This window comes from Neomonachus schauinslandi, chromosome 10, assembly GCF_002201575.2.
Source record: "Neomonachus schauinslandi chromosome 10, ASM220157v2, whole genome shotgun sequence".
Taxonomy (NCBI): domain Eukaryota; kingdom Metazoa; phylum Chordata; class Mammalia; order Carnivora; family Phocidae; genus Neomonachus; species Neomonachus schauinslandi.
Window position 1 is genome coordinate 36,443,894 of NC_058412.1, and position 25,672 is coordinate 36,469,565.

The following is a 25,672-nucleotide window of genomic DNA, read 5'->3' on the forward strand; positions in this document are numbered from 1 at the left end:
CTCTCAGTCACTGATGGGTCAGAAGGCCATTCAGAACACTGTGTGGTCACAGAGGGAAAGTGACCGTTAGGAGCTCTGTATATTCTTTATACTCGAGGAAGTTATGTTTCTTATTTATACCACACCTCCCTCTCTGTCTCGTTCTCTCTCTCTCTCTCTCCCCCCCTTCCCCCCTCACTCTCACCTAGTAAAGTGAATGACTCCAAAATAAATTATGAATTTCTGAGACAAGGCTGATCTGGTAGCAGCCTCTGACCCCAAGGGTTGGCCTGGCTGATCTGGCCAGCTTGGTGGGATCACTTCCTCACTTGAGGATGGTTCCATAGTCCTCAGGAAGTTGTGGGCTGCCTGGAAGGTACATTTCCCAGAGAGAGGAGAGATATTTATGAAGATATTATGAAGAATAGTGATCCCAAGCTGGAACCTCCAAGCAAGCTGGGAAGAGAGCCTGCAGCCGGGTCAGAAACGGCCTTATAAGTCATCACAAAGAATCTGCTTTTATCCCACGAGTAGGAGAACACCAGTAAGAGTCTTAAGCAAATGAGGAACAAAAGCAGATCACATTCTAGAAAGTTCACTTTGGTGGCAGTGTAGAGGAGAATGAATTACAGCATTGACAAAAGTGAAGACAGATGCTATTTGGGGCACTCCAGAATCTGTGCAGATGTCTATCTCGATAAGGAAACTAGGCTCAGAGACGGGGTGACTTGTCGAAGTCAGACAGCTTAAAAGGGAGAAAGTTGTGCTGGACTTTTTCATCACCACGCATTGGCCAGGCTGCAGTGGCAGAACATGATCGCACATTCAGCACTCTTCCTGCCCTTTGCATTATTTTATTTGAACCTGGTCCATGTGAAGGCTCTTTCCATTGTCCCCATTTACCAGTGGAAGGTTTGGGGGGGACCTTGTAAAAGGGGCTAGGCCTGGAATCTGTTTCTTCTCTGGCCTTGGCCATGCTCTTCTTTGAATTAGAATCACTTGCCTAAGAATTGTATCTATGCTAATTATCAAAGATTGAAAGAACAGTCTCTGGCCTCTGCATCCCAGGGTCATCCACGTTTGCCTAGGATGTTGGTCCCTTGGGGCGGGTGGAGTGGAGTTTGCGGGCATACCCTACCCTTTCTGTTCCACCCTCCTAGCTGTCTTAACAAAGATAATAGGTGAGGGCAAAGGTAGCAGACATTTTGCAGGTCTATATGATTTTTTTTTTACTTTTCTTAAATTTGCTTTAATAAGAAGATTAATATATACAAAGCCCATAGAATGTCCAGACGCTATGCTATATGCATGCACATGTGATTTCAGTCAATACTTAGTGTTAAAGCAAATTCCCTAAGGCATGCCTGGCTTTATGTTTGTTTTTCTTTGTTTTTCCTCGTTTCTTTGTTTCTAAAATACACATAACCTAAAATGTACCATCTAACCATTTTTAAGAGCATAGTTCAGTGGCATTGAGTTCATTCACACTGTTGTGCAACCATCACCACCATCCACTTCCAGGATTTTTTTGCATCTTGCAAAACTGAAACTCCATATGCATTAAACAACTTCCCATCTCCTCTGCCCCCGCTTGCCCCTGGCTACCACCATCCCCCTTTCAGTCTCTATGAAATTGGCTTCTCTAATTACCTCGTAAAAGTGGAATCACACAGTACTTATCCTCTTGTGACTGGCTTGCTTCCCCTAACATAATATAGAATTTTAGATGTCTCTCTCAAGTTGGTTTAATCCCAAGATGGTACGGTGTGGAAGTTAGAAAAGTATATCCAGTCCACAAGGCATGATTCAGCAACCAGCCTTGCAAGATAGAGAGAAGCATGTGTTCTTGCTTTTTTTAAGGCAAAAATAATCGCAACAGATCAGTTACATTTGACTTTCAGGGTTTTGTTTTGTTTTTTAAGGAATATACTTTAATTTTTAGAGAAGTTTTAGGTTTCTGGAAAAATTGGGCAGAAAATACAGAGTTCCCATATGCCCCTGTTCCCTATCATTAATGTCTTGCGTCCACGTGGTGCATCTTCTACAACTGATACATCAGTAACCCATGTGATACGTTATTAACTGAAGTCATAGGTTATATTAGCTTTCACCTTGTATTGAATATTCTATGGGTTTTGACAAATAGTGTCCTATGTGCACCATTACAGTATCATGTGGAAGTTTCCCTGCCTTACATTCTCCTGTGTGCCATCTATCCATCCCTCCCCACCCACCCATGCCTGACGACCACTCATCTGTTTATTGTTGCTGTAGTTTTGCCTTTTCCTGATTTTGCTTTCAGAGAACAAAATTGCTCTTACCTCCTGAGTAAATTATCGGTGCCTACCATTTTCCATCCTCTCTTTTAGTGGACAACTTTTCTCAGCGAGAGATTGAGGAGTTCCTCAGTGAGGCCGCGTGCATGAAAGACTTCAACCACCACAACGTCATCCGACTCCTAGGTACCTCAGAGAAATACGGGACGTGGCGGGACAGCGGGGCTTGGCTAATCCACTCCGCACCAAAGGAAAAGTCTCTGGGGCAGATAAGTTTATATTTTGTATGACCCCACAGTAATTGGTAACATTGAGTTTTTCACCCCAAAGATTTCTTACAGTTACATTTTCTGAAGCTGATGGTAAAAATGGGCCTGCATTTCCTGGACACCCCAAGGGCCAGGAACATTTAGTGTCCACAGAGTTCTAAGTGACTGTGGGTGAAAACGGGGGCCTGCACGTTACTCCAAGGCAAGACAAAAGCTTATGTTAAACTATGTTATAATTTTTATTGATTTAAGGTTATCCATGAATCAAATACCAGTAGGGTAAAGCTGTCAAAGTAGATACATTCCATAGATCGTCTTTGAGAAACAATTTATTAACGTATTTTCAAGTACTGATTTCCTAGGACCATGGGACATGATTTAATAGAATTTGGTTTTGTGGCCCTGTAGCTATCAAGAGGTTACTATGTAAGTGCCACAATTCCAACACAGAAGAGCGACCTAAACATAATTGAATATTCTGCTGACTTCTTTTTTTCCTGTCCTGTGTCTTGATAAGTGCTCAATTCTTTGGGGAACTTTCAAAGTTTTATTACGATCAAAGCTGCAGAGAGATGTGAAAAAATAATGATTGGATGTAAAATCATTTCAAAGAAACCACTGTTACTCCTTTGCAGCTGTTGATTTCTGCAGACTCTGAGAACCATCGTGCTTTGCGATGGATGGGCCGTGATATGCAAGAGCTTTGCCGGCCTGCCATCAGGTGACGGGCCCTAGTTCTAGCTTTTCATGATAAATGGTGTTTCCTGTGTATAACTGTTAAAATTTAGAAATGTGAATTTTACCTATTGGCCCTCAAAATTCTTTTAATAGTTTTGAGCATTTGATGGCACCGGGCTTTTTCACCTGATCAGGTACTTAACTATCCCATGAAATTAGTTTGCCCTTGAATTCTATTGCAGTCACTACCCCTCACTTTGGCTCAGTGTAACAAAAACTCCATGGGTGTCTAGATGGCTATACTGTGACAGATTAATTATTGAGACCTCTCATGAAAAGATTGTTACTAATCTGAAAGAAAAAAATTACCAAGAAGTGGGCCCAGCATGTGTTCCATATTCTAATACAGCTTGTGTGTGAGTTATGGGTATTTGTTTTATTTTATTTATTTGTTAATTTTTTAAGGAGCATGGAGCCCAACATGGGCCTTGAACTCATGACCCTGAGATCAAGACCCGAGCTGAGATCAAGAGTCAGACGCTTAACCAACTGAGCCACCCAGGCGCCCCATGTTTATTTTGTTTTTAACTGTTACCTCGAGAGCACATGGTTTCAATTTGGCCAGTGCTCCTGCAGTGCTTTTCTGGGTACTGCTAACAAAGGGCTCTTTGTAACTTTCTCTGGTTTTAATTTCAGGTGTATGTATAGAAATGAGCTCTCAAGGTATCCCAAAGCCCATGGTGATTTTACCCTTCATGAAGTACGGGGATCTGCATACCTACTTACTCTATTCCCGACTAGAGACAGGACCCAAGGTAATTACCCAGTCGTCTTGCCTCTGAACAGTCCCCCAGGCTTCCGTGACAGGGCCTGGGAAACCTCAGCATCTAACCTTGAAAATAAAGGTGGGAGGGAGAGGACATTTGGCCTTTGTTCAGCACTCACTGTGCACCCTGGGGACAGAAATGTGGTTTCTGTCCTCACAGCAGGCCTGCTCATCGCCTTATTATTCCCATTTTAGTGGGGGGAAGAAGCCAGCTGGGCGCACAATGTCATGGCTCAAGCCTCATTGCAATGGAGCCGGGTGGGCCCCACATGCTGACAGAGTGGCCTCTTTCTTGCGAAGTCTCCTCTTTCCAACTCATTCACTCTGAAATCACTAGAAGCAGGATCCGTTTCACCCAGAGGGAAGTTGCACTGAGCTGTTTTTCTGGACATTGAGCCTGAATATACTCTGTCCACCTTTCCGATTATCAAGAGCACCTCCATCCTCAGAATGGGAAAGCATGTTGTGAATTGGTGGGTCGGCATGCTTTCCTTCCAACAGTGCCCCTAAGAGGGGTGGTGACCCCACAGGGCAAACGCTGTCTGAATCCCACTGCATAGGGAAGCCCGACAGAAACAGGAGCTTAGACTGAAGCACCACGCCCACCAGCATGCGGCCACAGGTCCCACCCAGGTGACCGACCCAGGCCCCCAAGAAAGGTGACTGACTGTGGGGCTTCATGAGGAAAGTCCTCATCCCAAGAGACAGACAGATCTGCAGGAACAGCCATTTATCAAATTTGGCAAGGCATTTGAAAAACAAAAGCAAAACCTTGAGACCCAATTTAGGGTAAACGTTCCAGAACCTTCCTGTCTGTGTCCTGCTGACCCTGTGTGTTATGAATGTGAAAGGTTATTTTTTGCTTTCCTTTTCTTTTTCTTTTACTTGTTCTGTTATTCCCAGAAAGGTGTAAGTGATCTTTCTTTTTTCAGTTCCCCTTGGTTTCATGCTCAGATTTTTGTTCTCTTCCTCATGACTTCTTTAAGTCTTCCACCCACACAGTCACTAACCAGAGTTAGGAAATTGTAGCCACATCTCAGAGCTATTATAAAAATCACTGAGGCTCTTCCCAAGAGTCGAAGGGCCTAATCCAAAGTAGGGGACTCAGCATGGCTGAGTGTTTTTCTTCCCTTTTTCCACCCAAAAGAAGGATGATAATATTATAAGAAGCCTGGAAGAGAAAAAAAACAAACAAACTACAATTTCCAACATCTTAGCACAATCATTGGCACCTTCGGATATTCACATCCCAACTTTCATTCCATGCCTACGTGTTTCACAGGCTGGTGCTCAGGAGGTATGCACCTATCCGCATTTCTCAAGCACTTAGTAGAGGCTTTATTTTGCATATAGTGATGCAGTAATAGCACAACAGCGATAGGAAGTCCTTACTAATAGAACCTCAGGTGAGGAAACTGAGGCACAGATCGGGCAATGGTGGAGGCAGGACTGGCCCCCAGGTTGCAGAGACCCTGCCTTCGGCTCTTCTCTGATGGCCCCATCCCGTGTGCACCCCTCCCCGGCAGGGCAGCCTCCGGACAATTGGCTGTGAATGGCTGCATGCCATCCTCTTGAATGGATTTTGTTTCATATTGATGGGCAATTTCACTCCTATTTAGTTTTCTGGTATGTGGTATGATTTTTCTAGTAATTTTTGGAGGGATGGGAATTTCGTGTTGCATAAGAGTGAATTCTATAGTAAAACAGTAAAAATATACAGGCCCATATTCAGGGCTGTTTGATGGCCAACAATCGTCTGTTTTTACTTGTGAAGTTCAACCTTCCTCTCTTGTATGGGCCCTTTGGAAATAGAGTAGCCTCTTATTGGACTTTTTTCCTGAATCATTGTGGAAGAGATAGAGACCATTTATAATCTTTATAAACATCTTTTAAAAATTATCATACAGTGTTATTGACTCTTTTTTCCTTTTTGGTGTACAGTTCTATGAGAGTTAACACATAAATGGAATCATATACCCATCATCATAGTCAGGATACAGAACAGTTTCATCACCCAAAAATACCTCCTCTGGCGACATCTTTGTAGTCATTCTCTGCCCCCATGGCTAACACCTGGCAGCCACTGATCTGTTCTCTATTACTATAGTTTTGTCTTTTTGAGAATGTTATGTGAATGGAATCATATAGTTTGTAACTTTTTGGCTTCCTTTACTCAGCAGTATGCCTTTGAGATCCATTTAAGTTGTTGCCTGGATCCATAGTTCATTCCTTGTTTTATTGCTGTGTACCTTCTAGTGCATGGATGTACCAGTTTGCTTATCCATTCACCTGTTGAGGGACACGTGGGTTGTTTCCAGTTTGGGCAAGGATGAATGAAGCTGTTCTTAAAAAATGGCGTACAGGTTTTCGAGTGAACATAACTTCTTATTTCTCTAGGATAAAAACCCAGAAGTGAGATACTAGGTCATATGGAAAGCGTATGTTTAATTTTATAAGAAACTTCTAAACGATTTTCCCGAGTGACCGTACCATTTTATGTTCCCACCAGCAGTGTATGAGAGATTCAGTTGCTCTGCATTCTTGTTAGCACTTGGTGTTATCAGTAGTTTTTTGGTTTGGTTTGATTTGGTTATTAGCTGCTCTGATAGGTGGGTAGTGATACCTCATCGTGGCTCTTATTTACATTTCTCTAATGATTAAGGATGTTGAGCATCTTGTCTTGTGTTTATTTGCCATCTTTCTATCCTCTTTGGTGAGGGTCTGTTAAAGTCTTCTGTTTATTTTTTAATTGGGTTGTTGTTTTTCTTACTATTGAGCTTTGAGAGTGCTTTATATATTCTAGATACAGTACCTTTCTTGGATATGCAATTTGCCAAGATTTTTCTCCTAGTTTGTAGCTTGTCTTTGTATTATCTCCTTTTTTTGTCTTCGTATTCTCTTAATGTGAGTAAAAATATTTAACTTCTGCTGAGTGCAATTCATCAGTTTTTTTCTTTCATGGATCATGTTTTTGCTGTCATGTCTAAGAACTCTTTGCCTAAACCCAGATAAAAAAATTTTTCTCCTATGTTATCTTCTAAAAATTTTGTGATTTTTACATGTTACATTTAAATCTGTGATTCATTTTTAATTAATTTTTATATAAGGTATGACATTTAGCTTAAGGTTTGCTTTTATTTTTCATATAGATGACCAGTATCATTTGTGAAAAGACTGTCATTAATCTGTTGAATTCTCATTTTTGTCAGAAATGAATTAGCTGTGTAAGTGTAGGTCTATTTCTGAGTTCTCCATTCTGTTCTGTTAAACTCTGTGCCCATAGCTTCGCATCTTTGTCAGAAATGAATTGGATGTGTAAGTGTGGGTCTATTTCTGAGTTTTCTGTTCCGTTCTGTTAAACTATGTGCCCATTTGCCCCTCCCACATTGTCTTGCTTACTTGACTTCATTGGAGCATTTGAGTTGGGTTTTATATTACACGCAAGGGAAGCCATCTGATCTGTTACAGATCCCAACTTATCTTTCCTGCTTTATCACCATGTTCTCTCTGCCTCTTTGCTTTTGACACATGAGACAACCTCCTTTTCCTAAAACACATGTGTGCTCTCAGATCACTAGGTCTTTGCTCATTCTGATCGTGGCCATGTATTTCCTCTTAATTGGCCATTTTATTCCTTCCTGTCTTTTAAGGACAGCCACGATGACAGTGTAGAATATTTTTTAAATTTTTCCATGAGAATCCATTTCTCTGCTGAGCTTCTGGAGCAGGTTGCTCTTACCTCTGCTTGATGCATATGTTCTTATAGCCTGCCTCCCTTTGGTGTGTCCACCCCCATGAGAACTGGGGTCCTGTCCTGTCATCTGCCTGTCTGCCCTGCACACCTCCAGACGTACTATTCACATGGAAGACGGAGTGGCACTTGGGACGGGGAGCCCATTTGCATAACCGAGACGTCGTCTTGGGCCACACTAGCAGGAGCAGAAGGATCTCAACACAATGAAGCCCAGAGGTAGGACAGCTGCGGTGTTGGTCAGTTCTAATCTCAACAACATCATCCCGTGTCCACAACTGTTCCATCTTTCTGCTTCTTCAGCTGCAGCTGCCCCTCCACACCTCTGATGGTGGCAGCTCCTCCAGGCATGACATCCTCATCCACCAGCCTCCAGAGACAAAAAGAGAAGTCTGTCTTCTCTCTTTCCCCTTCTGTCTCCCTCTCTTTTCCTGGAACAGGAATTGGTTTTTTTTCATAACATCTTTACTGAGATATAATTCAAACACCATACAGCTCTGTCATTTGAAGTGTACAACTCAGTGGTGTTTGGTATGCTCAGAGTTTTGCAACCATCACCTAACAAAAAGTCCCATACCCTTTAGCAATCACTTCCCAGTCTCCCCTCCCCGCCTTGTTCCTAGCTCTAAGCAACCTTTCTTTTTTTTTAATTTTATTGTGTTTTATTTAAATTCAATTAATGAACATATAGGGTATTATTAGTTTCAGAGGTAGAGTTTAATGATTCATCAATTGCATATAACACCCAGTGCTCATCACATGTCCTCCTTAACGCCCATCACCCACTTACCCCATCCTCCCACCCCCCCACCCCCTCCAGCAACCCTCAGTTTAAGCAACCTGCTTTCTGTCTCTCTCTTGTTACCTACTTTGGAAATTTCAGATCAATGGAATGATAGTCTGTGGTCTTTTGTATCTGGCTTCTTTCACTGAGCATGTTTTTGATGTTCATCCATGTTGTAGCTTCTATCGGTACTTCATTACTTTTTGAGACCAAATAATACTCCACTGTATTGATATATTATGTTTCATTTATCTATTGATCTATTAATGGACTTTCGGGTTGTTGCCACTTTTTGGCTTTTATGAATAATTCTAAGAATTTTATACTTGAGCTCTTACATTATCCATTTTGAGTTAATTTTGTATATGATTTCAGGTTGGGGTCCAATTTCATTCTCTTGCATATCCCACTCACTTGTCTAGTTCTTTTCCCCACTGAATGATCTTGGCACTCTGTTCAGGGTCATTTGACAATATATTTATGGGTTTATTTCTAGACTCTCAATTCTGTTTCATTAATCTGTGTGTCTATCCTTATGCTAGTACCACAGTATCTTGATTATAGTTGCTTTCTAGTAAATTTTGAAATTAGTAAATGTGAGGCTTCCAACTTTGGTCTTCTTATTCAAGCTTGTTCTGGATATTCTGAGTTCTTGAATTCATATGCATTTTAGGATCAGCTTGTCAATTTCTATAAAGAAGCCAGCTGGGATTCTGATAGGGCTTACGTTAAATCTGTAGATCAGTTTGGGGAATACTGGTATCATAACATATTAGGTCTTCTGATCCATGAACACAGGGTATCTTTCTATTTATTTAGATCTACTTTAATTTCAATGTTTCATAATTGTCAGAGTATAAGTTTTGCATTTCTCTTGTTAAATTTATTCCTAAGTATTTCATTTTTAATTCTTTTTAGATGAAATTATTTTCTTAATTTTATTTTCAGATTGATCATCACTAAGTGTATAGAGATACAATTAATTTTTGTATCTTAATCTTGTATCCTGTAACCTTATTGAATTCATTTCTTAGTTCTACCACACAATTATCTTTTAAATTACTTTTGGTCACAATCTGCAAGAATAACATAAATGTTCTTGGGAAAAATAACACGAATAGTACCTAATATGCACTACACCTTCACAATGTCAGCAGGATTTTTATATTCTTTAGCACCCAAATCCTTTCCTGGAAACTGTCATCCAGAAAATCAAATGCCTTAAATATACAGAACAGAGGCATAAGAATTTCCTGCCTGATTTGTTGACATTTTTTTTGTTTACTTGTTTTTAACAACTCCAGTATGTAAGGGTAAAGGATAATTAAAGCATTTTCTTACATAGACCATGTAATTAACATATATCTTAGCTGGGAAATATAAATCATTAAGAATTCAGTGTCTTCGTGAACACCACTTCGGAAAACTCATGTTCCATAGAGAATAAGCCATGACAAATCCAATGCCCTGGAGAGAGCCTGTCATGGATGGACCCATTCATGAGTGCCAGGAACTTGTGGTAAACCCTTTTCTTCAGGGCCCTTGCTGTGCTAAAATGTTTAGTTACAACACAGCCCTTCATCAGTCATCCCCTCGTCTTCAGTTCCGACGGAGCAGTTGCTCTCACCTAGCCGTCTGGTCTGATTTGTACAGCATAGACTGTTGACGCTTACAGAAAGCCTCTAGAAAAACAAAAATAAAATCCCTGAATACCTCCTTGTGGTCCTTTGGTCCTGTAATAAGGGGCCAAGACTGTCCTAATTTCTGTCTGAAAGAAACGTGTCTTTCCAAGCGTCTCAAAATAAGATGATCGCATATTCGTGCATGACTGGAGTGGGCTGAGCAGGCTTTCTGTCCGTCCCCCGCCCCTCTTTTCCTCTCTTTTCCCGGCACAGGTGCTTGGTCCCGCTGCCACTCCGAAGGACACAAAGGATCCCATTTGACCTCCTAACTTGCAAAAAGAATGTTATTCACCATCAATATTTTTAAAGACAGGGAGAATGTGTAATCTGCTGGGAAGTTTTGTGGTTTGTTGTTGTTTTTATTCCTTTTTAAAAAACTTATTTGTGAGACGAGTGATACAGAAGTGAAAGGTTTGTTTCCTTGTTTCAAGACCCAACTTTTAAGAAATACAACCACTAAACAAACAGACAAACACAAAAACACTCTCTCTCCCCTCAGGTGGCAATAACTCTCCAAGCTTAACTTTTAAAACATATTTTGTCTTCTTGTTTGTCCTCCCCTCCCAGCATATTCCTCTGCAGACACTACTGAAGTTCATGGTGGACATCGCCCAGGGAATGGAGTATCTGAGCAACAGGAATTTTCTTCATCGTGATTTAGCTGCTCGAAATTGCATGTAAGAGTCCTGGCCCAACCCGGGAGGGGTTAGACCTCATCGTGTGAGATATGTCGGGGGCCGGGTAAGAATAGGGGGTGGCCTGTTGCTGTTAAAACATGGAGGAGAGGCAGGTTTGGGAGGGGAGCGCGTGGCTGGCTCTGGAGATGGGATTTCTCTGGCTCTGATGTGTGACTGAGTCTCTTCACAACGTCTGCCTCCACGAGTCTGGTTGGCTTCCAGAACGTTCTCCTGTGACTCTTTATTTTCACCCTCTCAGCTTGGAGAGCTGGGGATGATCTTTGTGATCCTTCCCCTTTGCCATCGGCTAGGTTTGGACCCAGAGTTACATATGTAAGTCAGCTAGTCATGGAGGCAGTAAGGAAAATCATAAGGGTTTTGTCTGTCAGGCTTCAAGATCCTGCCTTGTGAGTGTGTACTGTGAAACTACATGGAGGCTTTCCTCTTGCAGCAGAGAGACAAGGACTTTTATAAGAACTCTGACCTCAAGCTCCCCCCCCCCTCCATCCTGCTCCAGCAGGACCATTATCTGCTCTAAATCTTCAAAAATAATAACTAGTTGTCGATTTTAGGTTTATTATTGCAACAAGAGAGAGTGTTCCTTAAATGTATTGCTGTTACTGTTTTTCTTGGTTGGAGATGTGACCATAGGGGCTGGCCCCCTACTACTTGTACCTCATTTTTAAAACCCAGAGGGGTCTTGTTTGTTTGTTGTGGTGGTGGCTTTTTTTTTTTTTTAAGATTTTATTTATTTATCTGACAGACAGAGCATAAGCAGGGGGAGCGGCAAGCAGAGGGAGAGGGAGAAGCAGACTCCCCGCTGAGCGGGGAGCCCGATGCGGGACTCAAACTGGGGACCCGGTAATCATGACCTGAGCCGAAGGCAGATGCTTAACCAAACTGAGCCACCCAGGCGCCCTTTGTTTGTTTTTATTTAAGTGATTTTTCTACCATGGAAGGAGAATCATGAAAACCTCTCTTTGCCCTTAATATTTCCTCCATGTTTTTCCCATCAGGTAGGGTGACCAGCTGTCCACTTTGCCTGGGACTGAGGGATTTCCCAGGATGGGGGACTTTTCAGTTTTAAAAACCAGTATCAGACAGACAGGAACAAGGCAGTCATCCCACCTCCAGACCACTCATTTCTCCTCCTTTCTCCTTCTTGTCTAGGATCTGCTTTAACAGCCTGGGCTGTAACTGCAACTGTATCCCTCTCATTTTCCAGTTAATTCCTCAAGTACCACCTGGCTATCTTAACAGGAAGTCCAGGGTCCCCCTCTTACAGCCTGTACTTGCCCACCTCCCCCAAACTGTCAGGAGCCAATGCTACTTCCAGACACGAGGCAGGAAGGCTACTGGGTGCTAAACGGGTCCACTGGAGGGCCCTGGATTTGGGCTGCGGCTCCTTCTCCTCCTGTGCAGCATCTCTTCCCTCTGGGCGGGCCCCGCCCTCTGGGCACAGGTGCCCTTGCTGCTCCACACCCCCACACGAACCAGCGTGCAAGGTTGTAACTCCCTGTCACCTGCTCCGTCACTGGTCCCAAAGCAGGACCCTCCCAGGCGGATGGGGTCTCTCTCTTTTGGTTACTTACCATGAATGTTTTCAGCTGCGTCTGATGCAGACCTGTGATTTAGGCTTTGCCTCTGAATGGCACTGAGGACGTGAACTTGCTCTCTGTAGGTTACGAGATGATATGACCGTCTGTGTCGCGGACTTCGGCCTCTCTAAAAAGATTTACAGCGGTGATTACTACCGCCAAGGCCGCATTGCTAAGATGCCGGTGAAGTGGATCGCCATAGAGAGCCTTGCGGACCGAGTCTACACTAGTAAAAGTGACGTGGTATGTGCAGGACTTTGATTCGGAGCCCCACACTGCAAAGACGAAGGGGCGCCGGAAGAAGTGACTTAAGCTGGTGTTGCTCGACATGTTACTCTCTGATAAACTGAGGATTGGGAGCATGTTCACACCTTTTATTTAGCACTAGATTCTTTAATTCTGGTGAACACTAGATTCTGCTGAATCTGCTGAAGTCGTTTGATGTTCAGAAGATCTGTTTTTGCATAGGCCTTTCATTTATTCCCATTTTTTTTTTTTGCTACAATATAGTGACTTATTGCCCACCACTAAGATATTCACATTAAATTGAATGAGTTCGTCCAATGGCTCTATATAAAAGGTGCCTTACCCAGAGATGGGGAAAAGCAGAGACTTGACAGCAGCAGGGGAACCGAGCATTACACAGAGCACTGACACGCGGAGAGAAGGCTATATCCGCCTTTGTCAGATTTCCCGGAACAGCCTTAGTACCCCCGGGGAAGTGTGGCCTCTGACTCCCTCGTTATTGCGGCGCTGGGAGAGCAGCGTGTCTCAGGCGTAATTGTCAGCTTTGTGCACCATTATCGGGCTTTAAGGAAATGACCTTTCTTTTTCTTTTTTTTATTATGTTAGTCACCATACATTACATCATTAGTTTTAGATGAAGTGTTCCATGATTCATTGTTTGTGCATAACACCCAGTGCTCCATGCAGAACGTGCCCTCCTCAATACCCACCACCAGGCTAACCCATCCTCCCACCCCCCTCCCCTCTAGAACCCTCAGTTTGTTTCTCAGAGTCCATAGTCTCTCATGGTTCAGGAAATGACCTTTCTAAATGAAAAAGTCCATTCAGCCTTTCTGAAAAGACTTGCATCCTAACTTGTTGCTTTGTTCTCAGTGGGCATTTGGCGTGACCATGTGGGAGATAGCAACACGGGGAATGACTCCCTACCCGGGAGTCCAGAACCACGAAATGTACGACTATCTTCTCCACGGCCACAGGCTGAAGCAGCCCGAGGACTGTCTGGATGAACTGTGAGTGAGCATCTTCGTGTCACTGGGCGCTCTGCACGGGCCAGTCAGCCGGCCCTGCGTAGACCTGGGGACACACGGCCGCTCAGCGGGAGGGGTCACACTTAGCCAGATGGGTGTATGCGGGAGGTGGCACGCAGACGTCCCAGGCCACAAGCCTTTCTTGGTGTGGGAGCTGGTGTGTGCACATCTCCAGCGAGCCTGCACGTGTCCTGATGTTCTATGAGCACCTCTAGGAGACCTACCCCATAGACAAACAGGTTGACTCTACCGTATATGAGGGACTTGAACGATTACCTGCCCTCTTACTGCTACAGTTCTCTTTCTAGACAACATAAAACAATATAAAATCACAATAACATCTTCAGTGAGGAAATCTGGAGATCGAAGCCAGTGACACCGAGGTCAGCCTAGTCCTCGGAATTGCTGGGAGATGTTCTAGCAGTGCGATCCCTCGGCCCTGTGCCGAGACTGTGACCCTGTTGGTACAAAGTGGGCCTAGCAATGTAGGCGTTAAAACCCTCCCTGGGAGACTGTGTGCTCAGCGAGCGTGAGAGCCCCCAGCTCCAAGCGTGCAGGACCACAGTGACACCTGTCCCCACAGGCCCTCTCTCTTCGGGGCGGGCAGTATGGGAAGAGGCCCGGGACTTGCAGTCAGACTGGCCGCTGCCTCCCAACCAGCCACGTGTGTGGCCATCACAACTGACAGGACCTCTCTGTGCCTCGTTATTAGCCACACGCAAAAAAAGTAGAGTCCCATCCTCAGAAAAGGATTGGGAAGAAAAGTTAAAGAAGAGAACAGGCAGAATGCTCAGCCTCTGGGAGTGTCACATAATGGGACCAGTGATTAGTAGCATCATTCCACATCCATGTCCCCCAAACACCTTGCTGACCTTTTAAATATAATTTCTGTGGCACTGCTTCTAGCTTGGCGATTTGAACCTTCCTGATGGAAGTCACAGGAGTCCTGAGCTTAGAGAGGGCATTTCACCATATTTAGCAAGACTGTTTCAGGACTATGGGCCTGCATGGACACCCCCCTACACACACACACACACACACACACACACACACACACACACACTCTGGCCCTGCTTCTACACACGGGTGAGAAGACCTAGGTCAGCATGCAGGCCTTCCAGATCCTGTCCAAGCCAAGCAGAAGGAAACTCTATTGATCAGAGCCTCACCCTGCTTGGTGGTGATGGTGGTGGTTATTGTGGTTGTAAATATATAGCACGAAGAACAGACACAAAAAACATAAGTCCTTTAGAAATATCATGAAATTCTAATTAAATTAGATTTGGGGTTTTATGGTAGTTTTTAAAGGGTCCACATTAATGACATGTTTGCTTCTGAAAATGAGGAAGCAGTTGCAACCAAACAATATTGAATGAAGAGTTTTGTTGCCATTTCTTTCTTAGCTTCTCTTGTGCTCCAGAAGAAGTTGGCATTTGCAGCGATTATCTGGGGTCTTAGCAAGGTCTAAGCTGTGTCACATGGTGGTTTTGAGACATTTCACATAGAGCCAAGCAGGGAATGCTGAGTCGGTGAGAAGTTTTAGGTGAAAGAGTCATAGATGCTCTGTGTTAGGGAGTCAGGCAAAGCAGATGGGTCCACGGTCCCCACGCTACAGGCTTGCAGGGGCTCTGGTCAACCAGACCCTCTTCCCACGTCCCCCCCTCGAATCTGGATGCTGGAGAACAGTGTCTCCCAAAGAAGCCTCTGTGTTTACATATCTGTGCATTTTCTTTTTAAAAATGAGACAGATACTTCTGAGCTTCCCCTCCGTGTTTGCTGTCTATCCTTAGTTGAGATGAGTTCATTCCTGTGTTGAGTTGCCCCTTGGTCTCTTTAAACGCAACTCTAAGCACTCTCACGCTGTAAGGAGCAGAGTACACCCTGTGCCCTGCCCTCCGATCCTGCCCTCCGAGGACCACCTCCTTCTCCCAGCATCAGCCTAGGCTGCAGGCCCTGCTTCCCGTCGCCCAAGAGGCCACACTGTGTGATGCCCCTGTCACCTACATGGGACGTTTCCTTAGCTGAGTTCACGGCGTCCTGGCTGCAGAACACCCCCTACCAGCTGGCCGCTATGGTTCACGACACTGGTGCTGATTGTCCTCATGGTCCAGCGTGACACCAGGGAGCCGCCTCGTTCTTCCTTTATCCCGCTCAGTCCTATCAGCCAGCACATGTCCTTCAGAGTGCCCCTCCCCTCCTTCCTGCCCTAAGACCCTCAAACCATGGAAGCCCAGGGCTGGACGGGGCCTGGGGCCATCGACTTCCACTTTCTCATCACACATGTGGAAACAGTGGCACAGTGACCTCACAGTGTATGTGAGTGATGCGCAGGTCAGGGTCATTGTTGTTTCCCGTGGAATAGTGCAGGCCCTTCTATCTCCCATCTCATTTTTCTCCTTATCTCCAGGCTCCTAACACATTCTTTGGGTGGCAACCAAAGCGATCTTTCTGAAATTAGTCTGATCGTGGATGCCCTAAACCTAATCTCTCCGTGGTTCCCCATTGCCCATAGGGCAAAACCCAAACCCACTGTGATCTGACCCATGGCAGGCAGGGGGGCTGAATGGCTAAGAATGTGATGCTCGACATTCCTTTGCCAGGGACAAAGCAGGTGCTTGACAGATATGGGTGAATTCACCCATTTATAAATTTTGTACATTTGTATGGTTGCATTTTTTTAAACTCCTTTTTTAAATAGTGGTAAAATACATGTAACATAACCATTTATAAGTGGCTCAGTAGCGTTAAGTGCTTTCACTTTGTTATCCAACCATCGCTACTCTCCATCTCCAGGACTTTTTTTTTTTTTTAAAGATTTTATTTATTTATTTATTTGAGAGAGAGAGAATGAGAGACAGAGAGCATGAGAGGGAGGAGGGTCAGAGGGAGAAGCAGACTCCCCGCCGAGCAGGGAGCCCGATGCGGGACTCGATCCCCGGACTCCAGGATCATGACCTGAGCCGAAGGCAGTCGCTTAACCGACTGAGCCACCCAGGCGCCCTCCAGGACTCTTTTCATCTTTTGAAACTGATAATCTATACCCATGAAGCAGCTCCCCGTTCTCCCCTGCCTTCAGCCCCTGGCAACTGTTAGGATTATCTCTTTTATAAAATCTCAACAGAAAAACAAAAATGACCAATTTACAAAGGCAACTACCAAACCTGTTGTTTTCTTTCTACCCCTAAAATTGAAATTATTAAACCTCACAGCCCCCTTCTATTCTCCAGGCCCTCTTGCTCCTCTTCTTGGTCCACTACTATGGCATCACCCTTTGGCGCGGGGAGCAGCTTAGACAATATACATGCTCCCATGTCTGTAAAAGCCATGTTCATATTTTTAAGTACTTCACAAAGTACTGAAAGTAAAAACACAAGTTTTGGGATGGGTGGCTCAGTCGTTAGGCGTCTGCCTTCGGCTCAGGTCATGATCCCAGGGTCCTGGGACTGAGCCCCGCATCGGGCTCCCTGCTCAGCGGGAAGCCTGCTTCTCTCTCTGCCCCTCACCCCACTCGTGCTCTCTCTCTCTCTCGCTCTCTCAAATAAATAACTAAAATCTTAAAAATAAATAAATAAGTTTCAAAGTGATTTTGCTACTTTGCTACATGAGAAAATGATAGGCTATTCAAATGCTTTCTCCTAAGACCTGGAAAAATTGAAAATAAGTTAAATAACACAGCCCCTTGATGAAGTAATGGAAAGGAGAATGTGTCTCTAAGGATAAAATTCCTCAAAGCTCATCTCAGAGGGCCAACAATCAAGGCTTTGTGGGGGGAAAAAGGAAGTCATGCAAATTGATTTATACCACAAAAACCATGAAAATGGAAACAAAAACTGTCAAGTCTTAAGTGGCCGTCTATTGAAGGTAAAAAGAGGGAGAGTACAAAGCACTCCGAAGCCTGATGTCCAGGTGAGAATCAGGATTCTCAGATGGGGGAGTATGGCCCTGCTGTTACCTCAGTGTCCTGTGTTCATGGCCGGCCCCTTCGTAGGCATAGTGCTTTGCAAATCTCCACCTCCCAGAAGCATGTGCAAGGGTTGATAAGGGCTGCAAAAGTAAACAGGTGAAAAGATAGGAGATCTGCCCGTGTGTGAAGTACCACATGCTAGCAGAATTAGCCAAAGGATCTACATCATGTGTTCAATGTAAATACAGGAATTACATGTTTATGTTCATAGGATCGTGTCCACTCCATGTGTCAGTTGATTTAAATTTGGGTTGTTTTCGTATCCAGCGACACAAATATCAAGTTCTCAAAACAGGACAGAATCAAAATGAAATGATGGTATAACTCACTCTTCATCTCCAGCCAGTAGTTCCTAATTCAGTCATCTCTTTGTTTGGTTGTGCTCATAATCCTTAATTCTATCAGACACGGGGAATGAAGAAGCTACCCGGAAGAGAGCGTTGTCTGCACAGAACACAGCAGAGGGGTCATGAGCCCCTGGGAGTAGGAGTTGTACAGGCGGAGGCCACTTCCCCTACTGACCACACAGCCGTGGTGGCATCTTAACATCCCTGAGTCCACTCTCATTTTTATTGCAAAGTAACAATGACCCAGGGCTGTTGAGAAGATTAAATGCAGTGACACACACAGAACACCTAGCCCTGTGACGTACGCATCCTTCACCTCTTTAGCCCCTGCCCCAGGGCCCTGCTAACTCAGTTCTCCTGGTGGCAATCCCAGTTGGATGGTATGGAACTGGGGTCAGCCCACTTTTTCTGTAAAGTGCCAAATAATAAATATTTTTGGTTTGCAGGCCATGTGGTTCTGCAGCAATAACGCAATTCTGCCACCGTAGCCCTGTAGACAATATGTCAACAACATATTTTACATAGATGTAGCTGTGTTCCAATAGAACTTCATTTACAGGGGCGCCTGGGTGGCTCAGTCATTAAGCGTCTGCCCTCGGGCGCCGCATCGGGCTCCCTGCTCCGTGGGAAGCCTGCTTCTCCCTCTCCCACTCCCCCTGCTTGTGTTCCCTCTCTGACTGTCTCTCTCTGTCAAATAAATAAATAAAATCTTTAAAAAAAAACCAAAAGGGGCGCCTGGGTGGCTCAGATGGTTAAGCATCTGCCTTCGGCTCAGGTCATGATTCCAGGGTCCTGGGATCGAGCCCCACATCGGGCTCCTGGCTCAGCAGGGAGCCTGCTTCTCCTTCTCCCTCTGCCTCTCTCCCTGCTCATGCTCTCTCTCTCTGTATCTCTGTGTCTCAAATGAATAAAAAAAAAAAAAAATCTAAAAAAAAACTTCATTTACAAAACAGACAGTGGGCTGGACGTGGCCCGTGGGCCATAGAGTTTGCCAACCTCTAGCATGAAGGAAGAACCTGAAATACTCCTACTTTACAACGTTAGATATAATTGCCATGTATGTTCTGTATTCCTCCCGGAGCCAGAGAATCACTTATTACATACCCATGGGACATTTATACAAGTTGAACAAAATATTATGCCACGAGGCAAACCCCAGTAATTTCCCAGAAGTCGAATTAGTGTGGATTAAAATGTGGCAGAATCAAAGGATAGGTGAAAACAAGGTGTGGATTGCACTCAGGGCTCTGGGTGCTGGACCGAGAGATAACTCACGCTTCTGCGTCCTTGTAGGTATGAAATAATGCACTCTTGCTGGAGAGCTGAGCCCTTGGACCGACCTACGTTTTCCACGTTGAGGCTGCAGCTAGAAAAGCTCTTGGAAAGTTTGCCTGAAGTTCAGGACAAAGCTGATGTCATTTACATCAACACACAGTTTCCCGAGAGTTGTGAGGACCCTGGAGAGGGCCCCGCGCTTGCTCAGCTGGACATGAATATTGATCTTGACTCTGTCATTGGTTCTTGTACTCCTGACGCTGCCATCAGCGTGGTCACAGCAGAAGTTCACGAGAACAGACCTCACGAGGAAAGGTACATCCTGAATGGGAGCAATGAGGAATGGGGAGATCTGGCGTCTGCTGCCCCGGGAAAGAACTGTGTTTTACCGGAGGACAGACTTGTAAAACATGGAGTCTCCTGGTCCCAATGCAGCACGCTGCCCTTGGGGAGCCCATCACCAGATGGACTTTTATTTGCCGACGACTCCTCAGAAGACTCAGAAGTCCTCATATGAGGGGAGCTGAGAGACGTTCCCAACTCAAGGAAATTCTTCTGCTTTAGGAGAATCCCTGCACATTCCATGTTTTTGGAATTTGTCTTCCTTTCCTAATCAAATGCCATGGCCATAAAGCACCAGGTGAATGTTGTCAAGTAAGTCAGCATGAAAAATACATAATATATATTTATTTAAAGAGAAAATACATATATATGTATATGCTGGAAAGAGACAAAAGATCTATTTTAGTGAAAGATGACTTATTTCATGTTGCTTCCCTTGCAGATCTAAAATTTACTCTTTAACAGCCTCATCTCTACAGCTGTTCCCTGATGTTAACATTTGCACAGAGTCAGTGTTATTTTTTTAAAGTCCTTTTCTTTTTCATGACCATTAAGTGTAAAAATAATTTGTAAAATGAAATGCTGTATTTGACTTTGCTCTGGTCTTATGAAAAATCTGATATTCTTACATGAATCACCTATTTTATAAGAAAGATTTATTTAATACTTAAAGTTTTATAACTGATTAATTCTTTGATAGGACTTCCTAATAAAATATGAACGAGAAGGGATGTGTCATACTTACTTGGAAAGACAGTGGTCACTGACCAGCAGCCTCCACACCTTTGCGAAAGGAATTCCCTTAATGCCTGACCCTCGATGTAATCGCTTTGACCGATCTTGGCATTGTTCTTTCAGGATATGGAAAAACCACTCCAGAGTCCAAAAATGAAGAACAAAAAATACTGAAAAGTACAATCTGGGTGGAAAGATTTAAAATACCTTGTAGAAGAGAATCTGACAGGTGGAGTGCTTTTCTGTTTGGGAGTCACAACTTGCACGCAGTAGACATGGGCAGTGGGCAAGGTCCATCCTGGCTTAGAACTCAGCACCTCTGAGTTCACATCCAGGCTCTGCTACGTCTTGGCAGCCATTGTTCTCTGAGCACTTGCTGTGTTTCAAGCACTTTCCGTGAACTGCCCTATTTAATCTGTATATCACTACCATGGGTACCAATGCCATCATCATGTATGGGCCAGGAAACCGAGGCTGGAGACGTTGAGTAACCTGCTATGGCCCACATCTGGAGAGGGGTGCAGCCAGAATTTCAGAACCAAGTAATCTGATTCTGGCTGGCTCTGCATGTGGTTTGGGGGTTTGCTCCAGAGCCTCTCGACCTTTTAGTTTTATCTAATAAACACATAGGTAGCACGTAGTTGGCCACATATAGCACTCATTTCATCCTAATAACAACCTCAGCAGGTAGGTACTACTATTATCTCCACTTCACAGATGGGTGGGCTGAGGCAGGGAGACCCTAACTTACTCTGCCGATGAAGGCAGTAGACTGATACAGGGTAAGCATTAATCCCTCGGGCCTGTTGCTCCTTACTTGTGAGGAGTCTCAGCCAAGCCACCGCAGCCTGTGAGCATCCGCGTGTGCACGGGGCCCAGAGGTGGGGTCCCCACAGCCTGAGTCCTGGTCCTGGCTCCCAACCCAGGAGCCCCAGTCTCCAGCATGAGCCTGCTTCACTGTTACTGTGAAATGCTCCATGCAAGAAAGTTCTGAAGGTTTGAAAAGGATCTGCATTGTTGTAGAAAATGCCAGTATCACATTTTATCAGTGAAAGAGGAAAAGAAAAAAAAAAAAAAGGCTGTTAGAACCTATAAAGATAATTTCTACTATTAGAAATTTTGGAATGGGGGCACCTGGGTGGCTCAGTCGTTAGGCGTCTGCCTTCGGCTCAGGTCATGATTCCAGGTCCTGGGATCAAGCCCCGCATCGGGCTCCCTGCTCCGCGGGAAGCCTGCTTCTCCTCTCACACTCCCCCTGCTTGTGTTCCCTCTCTCACTGTGTCTCTCTCTCTGTCAAATAAATAAATAAAATCTTTAAAAAAAAAAAAAATTTTGGAATGGTTGTTAAAAAAATCAACAAAAAATTTATATCACCTACTTGTGCAAACCAAGTTTCTTATTGAGGGTGACTATCAAGAATGTGAATAGTTCATCATTAAATCCTGGATCAGGAATTGACTGGCTAGTCTATGGCCATACCACCCTGAACGTGCCCGATCTCATCTGATCTCGGAAGCTAAGCAGGGTCGGGCCTGGTTAGTACTTGGATGGGAGGAATTGACTGGCTAGTTCAAGCAAAAAAAACCTGATGTAGAAAGGTATGTTCACATCCATAAGATAAATAAGCAAATTGAAAAACTGTTACTTCGAAGTTTCACATAAATTTAATATGATATATCTAAATTAATATATTTTGTGCTTTATATTTCTACTGTAATTGTATAGTGTAAATAAATAGATAATAAATAGCTCATCGAATGTTCACAGCTCCCCCAAATCCTGTCTAGTTTGCTCAGTCTGTGCCATGTGGCCTGAGAAGGGCCGAGAAGCCTGGACCCGTTCTGCTACAGAAGAGCGTGGAGAGGTGAGCAAGCTGTGGCTTCTGGCTTTTCTTGAGACATCAACAAACACAGTAGAGAAACTCACTTCATCTCCAACCCACAGCAATGTACCAGGCCCTTGATTAAATGGGATGTGATGGGCAGCAACTTCCCATCCCTGCTTTCTTTTTCCAAGAGGGGAATGAAGCTGCACTACCATTATTCAGACATTTCAAATCCACTGAGAACTTTGGTATCACAGTGGTTCTTCTTAGCTACATTTAAAAGTTTGAAAGCTCTGGAAGGACTAACATTCAGAGGACCCAATCATTGGGAAACTCTTGTACTGTCTCCTGTGCACGAACTGAAAATAGCCTTTTAAATTCCCTTTTGTAAAAACTCAAATTACTTTTGTAAAGTGGCTCTTACGGGCAAAAAGGGGAGGGAGAGAAAACAGAGAGAAACAAATTGGGTCATTGTCTTCAGCCAGCTGGGATGGGCCGGGGAGGGCAAGGGGGCAAGAGAAATAAACAAATACCAGAAATACTCATGACCTGCAGGGACTAGCTCTGCCTTGGGAGGGTTTTTCTTGCTTCCTCCCTCCCTGCCTCCCTCCTTCCTTTCCCTTCCCTTCCTTTCTTTTCCTTTCCTAAGTAGGAAGGAGAAGTGAAGATCAGAGCCTCCTAAGCTGGGCCACACAGCCAAGGGCAGAGGCTGGACGGGAACCAGTCATGTGAACACTCCTTGGGCAGTCTAGGCAGGTCACTTGGCTCTCCTGGAGCCCGACTTTCTCTAAGTGTACAATAAAAATAATAATCCCTTCTCCTGCAACCCCCTGGGTGGTTCTGTAGGAAAGGGAGGAGGCAAGGTCTTTGAAAGAACTTTACATTTATTAGAGGCTTTTCCCAATTAGAAGCTTCTCCCAATTTTGTTTTTTATGCAGTACAAACTCACCATTTGTCATATTAGAAATATTTTCCCTGATTGTGTTATCAACTCCCTCCAAAATAACACAAAATCACTCAAAAATAAAAGAATTTCACCATTGCCAGGGATGCACACACGTGAGGAAGTTGGCAGAGGGAAGGAGACTCGCCACCATCCCTCACCTCAGATGGCTCCTGGGCTCAGAGGCAGGCAACTCTCTACACCCTGATGCCTGAAGGTTCCTCTCCTATCCATCTCATCCTGGAGTTTGGCTCCTTGTGAGCCTCTGTGCCCATCCATCCCCGTATATGGGTGATGGCAAGCAGTAGTGGCCTTATCGACAAGATTGGGGGACCAGAAGTGGGTCCGAGTGCCCTCCCGGGTTGGGGGGACTCTCCCTCTGGCTCCATGACCCCAGACCAAGCAGAAGTTCCTGCTCAGGAAACAGGCCAAACCACAGTCTCTTATCTTGCAAATCAGATTGACTGTGGCCAGACTAATCCTGACTCATGCAAGTCAGGACATTTGTGACTTCTTCTGGTCAATGGCAAAAACAAGTGGGAACTTCTGCTGAGTCAATGGGAAAATAATTGACCCAAAAATAAACCAGCTATGACAGCAACTTCTCTAAAGACATTTAGTTACTTTGGATGACAAATGAAAAAATGGAAAGTTTTGTTTTCTTTAATGAACATTTCAGTAATGCATGATGTTTCTATATGTAGATTTTATCCTCTCTTTTAAAGCTCCCAGAACAGAAGTAAAACTGCCCTTCTATTTAATGTAAGCCTGTCTAAATTACCTAAATTAATTGTATTTAAATGTGATGAGGGGTGCCTGAGTGGCTTAGTTGGTTAAGCGTGGGACTCTTGGTTTTGGCTCAGGTCCTGATCTCAGTGTCCTGGGATCGAGCCCCACATTGGGCTCCAAGCTCAGCATAGAGTCTGTTTGTCCCTCTCCCTCCCCCTCTGCTCCTTTCCACCACCACCCCCAAATAAATAAATAAAATCTTTAAAACAAAAACTTTTTTTTTAATGTAATGATTATTTCTAAAGCTGTAATCCAAAGACCACTACCTCAGAATATTTTCATGTACAATATCTTCTATTGAAATGGGATTCCATGTATAGATATTTGAAAGAGCAACTTGATTATTCTATATATTAACCCTTCCTACCTCTTAAGGACATAAGAATATGAAATTAATTCATGAATTTATTGAGACTGTGCAGTTACAAATTCTAACCAAGGCAGTGGTTTCAAACAACAGTCCTGTGAGGACACGTATAATCAATTCATCCATTTACTAATATTCACTGAGAAGGCTCTTTTCCGAACATTGGGATTTGCAAAGAACAGCCTTGCTGTCTTGAATAACAGTCCAGAGGAGGGAACACAGGGCTTCAAATGAATACTTTCTTTTAAAGAATATTCCTCAGAATGCTCTGACTTGCACATTTTGTTGAAGCCAAGCCTGCAGATGATGTTTAGACTCTAACAAACCTCAGAACTAGAGAGCAAGTGCTTTCCCTGGAAGCAGGGTCTAAGGCCCTGCCCTGTCAAAATTAAAGGGCCATCCACTGGAGTTTGAAACTTTGAAAACCAAAGTTCCCATTATACCACAATGGTATGGGCAGTTCAAGGGAACATAGACTGCTGCTTTAACTCCATGAGTCCTGATGGTTTCTTTTTAACATAGTCTCTCCAAGGATAGAAAATAATTTCTTGTTACATAAATTTGTGGTTCTCCAAATCCTTTTCTTCCTATAGTTCACATTAGAGTATTTCTAATGACCTATCTTCAGATTTGCTACTTCTTTCTTCTGCCAGCTCACATCTGCTGTTGAGTCCTTCTAGAGAGTTTTTCATCTCAGTAATTTTACCTTTTTAAAAAAAATTTAAAAAAAATTTTTTTAAAGTTAACTCTACCCCCAATGTGGGGCTTGATCTCAACGACTCAGAGATCAAGTGCTGCATGCTCTACAGACTTTGTAGCATGCCCAACCATCTGAGCCACCCAGGCGCCCCAGCCATAATGTTCTGATACATGATGCAATGTAGATTAACTCTGAAAATATGCTGAGTGAAAGAAGCTAATCACAAAGGACCACATTTTGTGTGATTCCACTTATGTGAAATATCCAGAATAGGCAAATCCATAGAGAAAGAAAGTAGATCAATGTTTGCCTGGGGCCGGGGGAGGAGAGAACAAAAAGTGACTGCTAGGGGCGTCTGGGTGGCTCAGTTGGTTAAGCATCTGCCATCAGCTCAGGTCATAATCCCAGGGTCCTGGGATCGAGTCCCACATCAAGCTCCCTGCTCAGCGGGGAGTCTGCTTCTCCCTCTCCCTCTGCCCATCCCCCTGGCTCGTTCTCTCTCTTTCTCTCTCTCAAATAAATAAAATCTTTTTAAAAAAAGTGACTGCTAATGGATTCAGGGTTTCTTTTGGGGGGATGACTATAATTATG

General features: G+C 44.1%; 1 protein-coding gene across 1 annotated transcript in view; it reads left to right on the forward strand.

Annotated features, from left to right (window-relative positions):
* Positions 1–20,645, forward strand: part of MERTK (MER proto-oncogene, tyrosine kinase) — a 107,284-nt gene extending 86,639 nt beyond the window's left edge. The window contains exons 14-19 of the mRNA XM_021697385.1: positions 2,349–2,441; positions 3,899–4,017; positions 10,813–10,922; positions 12,604–12,763; positions 13,640–13,776; positions 19,399–20,645. Coding sequence (XP_021553060.1) covers positions 2,349–2,441; positions 3,899–4,017; positions 10,813–10,922; positions 12,604–12,763; positions 13,640–13,776; positions 19,399–19,897 — 1,118 coding nt within the window. The 3' untranslated portion in view covers positions 19,898–20,645. The remainder of the gene's footprint in view (positions 1–2,348; positions 2,442–3,898; positions 4,018–10,812; positions 10,923–12,603; positions 12,764–13,639; positions 13,777–19,398) is intronic.
* Positions 20,646–25,672: the final 5,027 nt, after the last annotated feature.